The sequence below is a fragment of the Nicrophorus vespilloides genome, unplaced genomic scaffold (genome assembly GCF_001412225.1).
Source record: "Nicrophorus vespilloides isolate i.1.1-1 unplaced genomic scaffold, Nicve_v1.0, whole genome shotgun sequence".
Taxonomy (NCBI): domain Eukaryota; kingdom Metazoa; phylum Arthropoda; class Insecta; order Coleoptera; family Silphidae; genus Nicrophorus; species Nicrophorus vespilloides.
The window spans coordinates 1-9,931 of record NW_017099398.1 but is presented as its reverse complement, the minus strand read 5'-3'; the positions used below and the strand labels follow the sequence as shown (position 1 = coordinate 9,931).

Genomic DNA, 9,931 nt, shown 5'->3' with positions numbered 1-9,931 from the left:
CCCGAAAGATTTTGTTAAACAATTTAATACATTAATTTATTCTGAATTAATAATATTTATAAGGTACATGACCAAACAAAATTATATATTCTGTAGGTGTGCGGTTTCTAAATTACATTAAAGCTAAATCAAACAAAAGAATTTACAGTATTTGTGAAAATATGTATATAGTTAATGGAAAATGGATGTTTCAATCATTAAACTAATATGAGGATTCATTATACAAGTCAGTTATTATTGCGAAATAAATAATATATTTGTAACAAACAGTAAACTAAATTTACAATTTTTTTCGAGTTGAAATTCAAGAATCTCAAGTTATGTAATTATGTTGCGAATACGAAAGTGGAATGGATTCATATAAAAGCGCGAACATTCTTTCGGTACAGTATCGAATTGTATCACAAGCATTCAATAATATTAACATATTCGTATTCTAAAAGACTGGTCATTTGTTCTATTGAATAAAAATGACTTACTTAATTTTGAATTATTTTTTTTAAATTTTGTTGTATTCATAAAGCATTTCCAAGTATTTAATTATTATTAATATGAAAGTACCGCATTTTCCCTTCTTTGAGAACATAAAATAGTTCATGATGGAGTGGCAGGAAGAATACCTTTTGGACAGTCAGATCAAAGGAAGGCTTTACTTTGAATTGCTCCATAGGACAATGAAGAGCACCCCATGGTTTACAGAACTAGGTATCTATAAAAAACGTCAAGTCTCCACACTCTCAAGAATACGTTCTGGGCATTCCTTATCCCCATCTCATCTATACAGAGTGGGACTATCTGAGTCGGGCCTTGGTTTGTGTGGAGCTATAGGTACAATTAACCATATCCTCTTTGAATACTCTAACAACGATGTGGCGACGAAGTCTCTACTTTGTAACATTTCGAAACACCAACAGTTGCCCACTTCTGTATGAAATATGTCGAAAAGTTATCAAATATAATATTGTGTCATTTTTTAAATTTTTATTCAACTATACCTTTTCTTATAATTGCCACAAACTTATCATCTTCGTTGCATGAAAATTCGGATGATATTTTTATCAATATTTTCTTCTATAAAGTTTTCATAAATTTTCTGAAATTCGCTGCAACATTTTCCTTAATTATTACTGAAAATATTAAGACCGCGTAAATTAATTTCGCGTATAAAAAAATACCCTGGAAATATAGTTCTAATTTACGACTAAAAAAACCCTCGTATAAAATTAGTACCGCGTAAATACAGGGACTCCTGTACTAAAATGCATGAAATAATTTTCACGTATCATTACAATGGGCTTCCGTCGATTTTTCGGTCTAACTTTATAAATAAATTAGCTGATTTCAAAATAATTAACACAACGTTGATCTAAACCGCTCATTTACAAATTAAGCTTTTTTGTCTTTGAGACAATAAAGAAAAGTTTCTAATAAAATTTATCTTAAGTTTTTAATTATTGTCAATATATTATACGTTGTTGCATGTACTGATTTCAATGGTGGTACGTTTTATATAATGGGGCAGCAGCAACGATGGTCTTGGATATAACAGACGATACTTTTTAGACGATCGACACTTTGTATTCTACTTTCCTTGACAACATCTCCATCGGGTATTTCATGTTGGTTCTTGATATGACTGGAATGAGCATCTAGAACACCGTATTCACAGTCATATTGCGGGTGATCACGAGTGAGACGGCGTAGTGGGTAATTAGGGCGGCGACATAGTGAGTAGCAACTGGAGCGGCCGTATTGGACAATAGGTGCTACATATTGGTTGATGGAGGAGTTTATAACCATTGAAATTATTCAAGTTTAACACGAATAAATGCAAATTTTAGATTCTGTTACCATTGTTGTTTTTAATAATAAATAATAATGATTAATCTAATATGAGGTTCAATATGAACAAATTAAAACAATTTAAATAATAACAATAATTTATATTGATATTACAAATAAAAATGTAAGTGTTGCAAAGAAAATATGTTAATTATTACAATATTGAACAATACAGCGAACCTTAATGAAAAAGCTTAATATAATATAAATCACTAAGATCGATATAAATGTGAAGATGTAAATTTTATATATTTATATTTTCTTTAAATTTAAATTTTAAGCATATGGACCTTCAACCAAGTTGATGGACAATGACAGTATTAAGGATAGCAGCAAATTCACAGTAAAAGGAAATAGTGGAATCGCACAGCATCAATATACTACTGAAGTTAACCTACAAGACGACAGCCAACCAACAAATGGTAACTATCCACCGGGAAAGATTATCCAATTAATGTCGACCGCGATCTTAAATTTACTCATTGTTCACGATGAATACATTGTGAATAAAATTATACGACATAAAAAAATAGAACAAGCAAACCATTAAAATTAAATTAAAATATTATTGAAAATTGCTACAGTTTTGGTGTTTTGATATAAGAAGAATTTTAAAATTTCCATAACAATTATGTTGAACATAATTATTTTGTTTACTTATTTACGTGACAAAAATGATTTAGTCAGTTTGGGGTGATTACAATTAAAACTATTTTTTAGTTTTAAAATATATATTTTATAATTCAATAAATAATTTCAACAATAACATTTTCTTAATGGTGGTAGGCTTTGTATACTGGGGCAGCAGCAACGATGGTCTTGGCTACTACGGCTTTCTGTACAATAGGTTCTCCTTTGTATACGACTTCAGCGTTGAATCCGTTGTGAGAGTCAGCGGTGTAGTGGACGGTACGGGTGACGCCATCAGGTTGGACCAAGGTGTAGTATCCCTTGACAACATCTCCGTCACGTTCTTCGTGTTGGTTCTTGACATCACCAGTGTGGGCATCTTGGACTCCGTATTGGTAAGAGTATTCTGGGTGGGTGTCTGGGTATAGTTCTTGGTGGATAGACTTGACGATTGGGGCGGCATATTGAGCTACTGGAGCGACAGTCTTGACAACAGCTGGTACATGGTGGTAAGCAGCAACAGGGGCGGCGTAGTGTGCTACTGGAGCGGTGTGGTAAGCAGCAAGGGGGGCGGCGTAGTGAGCTACTGGGGCGACGGTCTTAACTACGGCTGGGGCATGTTATATGAATTATTTCCACTCCAAATTTGAGAAATATGTTACATAACATCACGCAAATTAGAAATGTATTGTAAAATGCTGTTTATCATAATGTATATAGATTATTTAGTGTTTTAACAAATTACTATTACATTTTGCATAATTAATATTTTAAATAAAAGTTTGTATATAGAATTTAATTTCATATTCGCTTCAGCGTAATGTCCAACTGGAGCGGCGGAATAATGAGCGAGCAACAAGCGTTACATCTTGGTTGATGATGAGTAGGAAGTAGCATGTTGTCCATGTCCAAGCTCAAAAACTCCAATTTGTACACAAGATACCAAAGCGGAATCGGCAAGTATAATATACTTTATTTTTAGTAAAACAAATATCTTAATTATAAATATTATTTACGAATTACCTTAGCGAACATGTTAAATGCTTGTGATCCATTCCACTTTCGTATTCGAAACTAAATTACATAACATAATAACAAATTATTGAATTTGAACACGAACATTTTAAGTCATGTTTATTTATATTTTGACTATTATTGTATATTAAATAAATAAATATGCATGTATTCTAATTATAATGTATGTTTAATAATGTAATATTGTAGATATATAATATTAATACTAACAAAACTTTATAAATACTGAAATCTAATTTTCTTTTGCATACTAATATAAATATATTTCATTAAATTTCTTTGATAAAAAAATAAATTTAATGAAGGAATCGACATAAGTAAGACAAACCTGTAAATTTTCGTATATTTTTTTTTTCAAATATGAGATTTATTTGGGAAGTAATTCAGAGTGTACCAATTGGTACATAACCACCCAAGAAAAATAAAACAGGATTAAAGCATCTGAATATAACATTTCTATTTGTAATAAATTACTAGATATAATAAATAATTTATTATTTACTATAAAAGCAACAAAATCTTTGCAATATAAATTTATTATAATAATATATTTTTCATAAAATCTCTGAAGTATGTCATTGCATCTTGATTACTTAAGTCCTTTCAATAAAATGTTCAATAAGCTAAAAAATAATTATAATATATTTCATAATTGAGTTACGAATTATGAACATTTTATAGTTGTTCAAAATTTATTACCCAAATAATTACAATTAAAAAAAAACTCTTATTCATTCCGATTTTTCACTAAAATTCGAAATTAAAACTTTCATATATCGATATTTTGTTTATTCAGTATATATCATGTGTATGTTTATGATTAATTCTAGTGCGAGTTATTCTCGACAGATGTCTTGATTTCATCAATATTATTCAGACATTCTAATGCTGAAATCACCAACTCTAATATAAAAAAATATTTATGTAATAAATATATTGGTATACAAAATATAGAATTTATTCGTCATTTTTGTTTTTATTTCTTAAAATTACATGATAATCAGTTCAATTGGTTAATGATGGTAAGCGTTGTACACTGGAGCAGCAACGAAAGTTTTGGCTACAACAGCTTTTTGTACAATTGGTTCTCCTTTATATTCGACATTGGCATTGAAACCATTGTGAGAGTCAGCGGAGTAGTGTACGGTACGGGTGACACCATCAGGTTGCACCAAGGTATAGTATCCCTTGACTACATCTCCGTCACGTTCTTCGTGTTGGTTCTTAACATCACCGGTGTGGGCGTCTTGGACTCCGTATTCGTAGGAATATTGTGGATGAGCATCAGCATATACTTCTTGGTGGACGGCTTTGACAATTGGGGCGGCGTAGTGAGCAACTGGAGCGGTGTAGTGGGCAACTGGAGCGGCGTAGTGAGCTACTGGGGCGGCAGCATAATGAGCAACTGGGGCGGTAGCATAATGAGCAACTGGGGCGGTAGCATAATGAGCAACTGGGGCGGCGGCGTAGTGGGCAACTGGTGCTACATGTTGGTTGATAGATGAGTAGGAAGTGGCGTGTTGTCCATGTCCAAGCTCAAAAACTCCAGCTTGAGCACAAGCTACCAAAGCGGAAACGGCAAGAATCTATAATATAATTAAATATTAGTAATTAATATAATTCACTTTTAAATACTAGTAATTAAGTATTAGTAATTAATATAATTCACTTTTAAATATTATTTAAGTATTACCTTAGCGAACATGTTGAATGCTTGTGATACAATTCGATACTGTTCGAAAGAATGCTCCTGCTTTTATATGAATCCATTCCACTTTCGTATTCGCAACAAAATTGCGTAACTTAGCGTCATTGACATTCATAAATTTGAACAGGAAAAAATGCAAATTTTAGTTTATGTTTATTAAAAACGTATTATATATTTCTCAATTGTTATATATAAGTTACATTTCTGACTATTATTATATATCAAATTAATAATTTATCAATAATGCTCATTGTAACAGACAAAAAAATCATAAATTCATAGATAATTCTCTAATTCACAAAAATAGCTTGCTGAACAAGCGATTTCTCGCATAACGAGTGACGAGAAGTAGACATATTATGTGTGACTCTTTTTATGCAAAGTTTAAAAACCATTACAAAAAGATAGCCATATGTGAATAAAAACAGGGAATTAATAAAATATAGATATGTATCGTAAATAATAAACTAATTATTTATTTTTTTATTTTCTACAAAACGAATTGGTATTCCAAGATAGTTCAGTCTACGATAGAAAAAAAGAAAAGATGATTCAGGCTCCTTAACAATGTATATATTATTTTCTTTGAATAAACGTTATACATAATTTTTCTTAAGTATTTGTTTCACTATGTTACGTATTTTACATTAATTTATATGGGAAAATTTGGTTCGCTTAACGAGTATTTCGCGTTACGACGAATGATTGTTAAGAGGTTCCATTGTATAATTATAGTTCATACTAAGACCAGAATAATTTCAATCGAAGATATTAACTTGTTATTTCATATCAATCGATAATTTGAAAAATAACAAAAACTATATTTTAGAGACAACTTATTGAATTTAAAGTATATAGTTGTTCTTAATATATTTCTACAATTACAAAAAAACAAATTTAATTAACATATGATATTAAATTCGTATTAAATTATCTATGTAATAAATATATTCATACAATAGCACTTGAACCTAAATAAATAATAATAATTTCTAATAATAATATTTATATAGTTCAGTCAGTGCATGATTAAAAAGTAAAACAAACTATGCATTATATGTTTTTATTTTTTAAAATTATATGATAATCAGTTCAATTGGTTAATGATGGTAAGCGATGTACACTGGAGCAGCAACGAAAGTTTTGGCTACAACAGCTTTTTGTACAATTGGTTCTCCTTTATATTCGACATTGGCATTGAAACCATTGTGAGAGTCAGCGGAGTAGTGTACGGTACGGGTGACACCATCAGGTTGCACCAAGGTGTAGTATCCCTTGACTACATCTCCGTCACGTTCTTCGTGTTGGTTCTTAACATCACCGGTGTGGGCGTCTTGGACTCCATATTTGTAGGAATATTGTGGATGAGTATCAGCATATACTTCTTGGTGGACGGCTTTAACAATTGGGGTGGCGTAGTGAGCTACTGGGGCGGCAGCGTAATGAGCAACTGGAGCGGCGGTGTAATGAACAACTGGGGCGGCGGCGTAGTGGGCATCTGGTGCTACATGTTGGTTGATGGATGAGTAGGAAGTGGCATGTTGTCCATGTCCAAGCTCAAAAACTCCAGCTTGAGCACAAGCTACCAAAGCGGAAACGGCAAGAATCTATAACATAATTGAATATTAGTAATTAATATAATTCACTTTTAAATATTATTTATGTATTACCTCAGCGAACATGTTGAATGCTTGTGGTACAATTCGATACTGTTCCAGAGAATGCTCCTGCTTTTATATGATTCCATTCCATTTTCGTATTCGCAACATAATTACATAACTTAGCACCATTCAAATTCTTGAATTTGAACACGAAAATATGCACATTTTTGTTTATGATTATTATAAAGATAATGTGAATAATGTAGGTTCTGCGTAATTATAATATGAAAAGTGTTCAAGTATTTAGTAAGAATCATGAGTAAACATTTTTATATGAATTAATAAATATAAATAATTAATTATGAAATAAATGATATATTTATAATAATATACTGAATACCCGTTACCATCAGAAGAAGATAATTAGCCTTGACGTTGACAGTAAGTGCAGAGTATGTAACAAGAATGACGAAACTGTCAGCCACATTATTGCTGGCTGCACAGTACTAGCGCCGACGGAGTACACGCACCGTCACAACAAGATTGCTACTTACCTGCACTGATCAATAATCAAAGAACTTGGCCAGCAAGTGCCTGATCATTGGTACGATCACCAGCCTGCCCCGGTCGTAGAAAGGGAAGATGTAGTCGTAATGTACGATGAGGCTGTGATAACTGATCGGACCATAGGAGCTAACCGACCGGACATCATCATCAACAATAAGAGGGAAAAGCGCTGCACCTTAATCGACGTTTCCGTACCTGCTGACGCAAATATTGCTGCCAGGGAGATCGAGAAAAGGTGCAAATATAAAGATCTAGAAATTGAAATTGCGCGAATGTGGAACACAAAGACCAAAGTGGTTCCGGTCGTTGTTGGAGCTCTCGGTACACTCAAGATCGGATTCGAGAAGTACCTGGAAGAGCTACCGTGTAGAGTTAACGTCGAGCAGGTGCAGAAGATCGCATTGCTGGGAACAGCCCACATTCTACGAAAAGTCCTATCTATCGGACAATAAACGCCCTAGGGCCCAGGTAGGGCTCCGGCAAAGAAGAGCAACTGGCACGAAAGTGCCAAGTCACAAATAGACCATAATAATATATTAGACAATATAGATTTATATTACGGTACAATTTAGTAAACTTAAAAAATCTTCTTAATATCTGGCCATAGGGCTGTTGGCCGTAGTATTTCTGAAGGAATTGTTAAATATCTTGGCAACATAAACGTCTCACTTAGAAGAAACATAAAACTTGGAAGCAATTAGGTCCAAAATTCAGCATGCTGGGAAGAAATTTAAATCTATCGCTAAACAACAAATGAGTACTATACAAATACATCTTCAAATCAGTGTGGGGGCGACTAATAGACGCATGGTTAAGTCGCCCTACTTACAATTTGTGGAATAGAAGATATAACCAAATCTCAACCGCCATAATATTTACTTAATAGATTATAAAAAAATAAATACTATACGGCATAGGAAAAAACTGATCATCGTCAATGTGATTTTTTATGTTGTGGAAACATTTTGCCTTCACCAGAGCTACATTTGCGTCGTCGGTGAAAGATTTCGGCGGCCATCACGAGATTCGTTCTCAACAGAAAAATGCCCGGTTTGGAATCTTCGAAATCACTTGAAAATGATCATAAGATATGATGCATTCACTTCATATGCATTTCGAAATTTCAATTGATGTCGAAATCCATAGAAAATGGCAAAACATTTTTTTGTTGTGTTGGTGATGGAATTTCTACCAACCTTCTTACTGATCCATTCTTACTGATCTTCTTAAAATTTGACATGAAATTTTAACAAATTGAGAAACAACTTTTGTTTTTTCAGAAACAAATGTATTAACGCCAACTAAGCGAACTTTTATTAGACCTCACGTACATGATATCATATACATTTTGCATTTGAAAATAGATGATCATTTATTTTATCAGTTTTATTTTTTTAACTGTAGATATTTCTTTAAAAAATAACTAAATAAATAAGAACACAATTATATAGTATATATTATTTGCATATTTTACTTTACAAAACTATATTATCAAATTTAACAATGTATTTTCTTAATGATGGTAACCAGGGTATTGAGGGACTAGGGTCTTGACTGGAACAAAGACTTTAGTCTGTACAATTGGCTGTCCTTTATATTCAACATGAGCTCTGAAACCGTGAAGAGCATCGGCCGTATAGTGGACAATCCGAGTAACACCATCAGGTTGGACCAAAGAGTAGTATCCTCTAACTACATCTCCATCGCGTTCCTCATGTTGGTTCTTGTAGTCACCGGTGCTAGGATCTTGGACACCATATCCATACGAATACTGTGCATAAGTATCCGGATAGACTTTCTTTTGAACTGTCTTGTAAACTGGAGTGGTGTAGCGAGCTGCTGGAACTACATTGTAGTTATGGATCGGAGCTTCATAATGAGCAATTGGAGCATCAGAATAAGATGTAGATTGGTGTCCAAGATCAAAGATACCTGCTTGAGCGCAAGCTATCAGAGCGGAAACGGCTAAAATCTATAATAAAGAAAACAATATTAATAAATTATTTAGTTATAATAAGAAGTACATGTAATAATACTTTAGAAAACATTGTATGTTCTATATCTGAACGTTCTTTGTTTGATACTAATCTCCAAAATCTCAGTTCTTTTATATAAAACCTAATTCCGCAAGGTGAAATATTATAGCTATTAACGGCATTGTGCAACGCGGACAAAGGAAATACATCATTTATAATGTTGCATGCAATTCTTTTCAATGAACTTGCCATGCTCAGTTTTTAATTTTCGTTACAATTTATTTTTATATATCATTTCCCCACTTTAATTATGACAGTAATTCACTTTCATACGTAAGATCTTGGTTATTTATTAGACCTGCAATATAATTTTGCAATTGTAATTTATACAAAATTATATTATAATAATTAAATAATACATGAGAGATATTAATAATATTAATTTCTACACAAAGCAGGAAATTACTTTTCTTTTAATGTTTCTTAAATATTTAAGATTTATATATTCAGTGAAATATAAATTTAGTTAAGTTTCTAAATTTTCAATATTATTACGAAATATATATATATAT

General features: G+C 32.2%; 4 protein-coding genes across 4 annotated transcripts; 1 reads left to right on the top strand and 3 right to left on the bottom strand.

The window, feature by feature from the left end:
• Positions 1-2,615: 2,615 nt before the first annotated feature.
• On the bottom strand, positions 2,616-5,212 carry LOC108564452 (cuticle protein-like). The gene is made up of 5 exons (XM_017923500.1): positions 5,201-5,212; positions 4,543-5,093; positions 3,496-3,546; positions 3,339-3,442; positions 2,616-3,082 (listed from the first exon to the last, which is right to left on the bottom strand). The coding sequence occupies exons 1-5, from the start codon at positions 5,210-5,212 to the stop codon at positions 2,616-2,618; spliced, it is 1,185 nt and encodes a 394-aa protein (XP_017778989.1).
• Positions 5,213-6,315: 1,103 nt separating this feature from the next.
• Positions 6,316-6,897, bottom strand: LOC108564451 (larval cuticle protein A2B-like). Its single transcript, XM_017923499.1, has 2 exons — positions 6,886-6,897; positions 6,316-6,822 (listed from the first exon to the last, which is right to left on the bottom strand). The coding sequence occupies exons 1-2, from the start codon at positions 6,895-6,897 to the stop codon at positions 6,316-6,318; spliced, it is 519 nt and encodes a 172-aa protein (XP_017778988.1).
• A 572-nt stretch (positions 6,898-7,469) lies between these two features.
• Positions 7,470-7,835, top strand: LOC108564450. Its single transcript, XM_017923497.1, has one exon. It carries the CDS (start codon positions 7,470-7,472, stop codon positions 7,833-7,835), a length of 366 nt encoding a protein of 121 aa, XP_017778986.1.
• A 1,061-nt stretch (positions 7,836-8,896) lies between these two features.
• Positions 8,897-9,355, bottom strand: LOC108564449 (larval cuticle protein A2B-like; the record flags this gene model as incomplete). Its single annotated transcript, XM_017923496.1, has 1 exon — positions 8,897-9,355. A coding segment is annotated over one exon (459 nt), but the record flags the coding sequence as incomplete, so codon positions are not given.
• Positions 9,356-9,931: the final 576 nt, after the last annotated feature.

Bases quoted from the DNA above. Each gene is read 5' to 3' on its own strand.
- LOC108564452 (XM_017923500.1), bottom strand. The intron at 3,547-4,542 runs GTACAACGCTTA...TATGTAATTTAG, and splicing joins ACTTTCGTTGCTGCTCCAGT to TTTCGAATACGAAAGTGGAA. The intron at 3,443-3,495 runs GTAATTCGTAAA...CTAAAAATAAAG, and splicing joins CATTTAACATGTTCGCTAAG to TATATTATACTTGCCGATTC.
- LOC108564450 (XM_017923497.1), top strand. From the start codon at position 7,470: ATGTACGATGAGGCTGTGATAACTGATCGGACCATAGGAGCTAACCGA.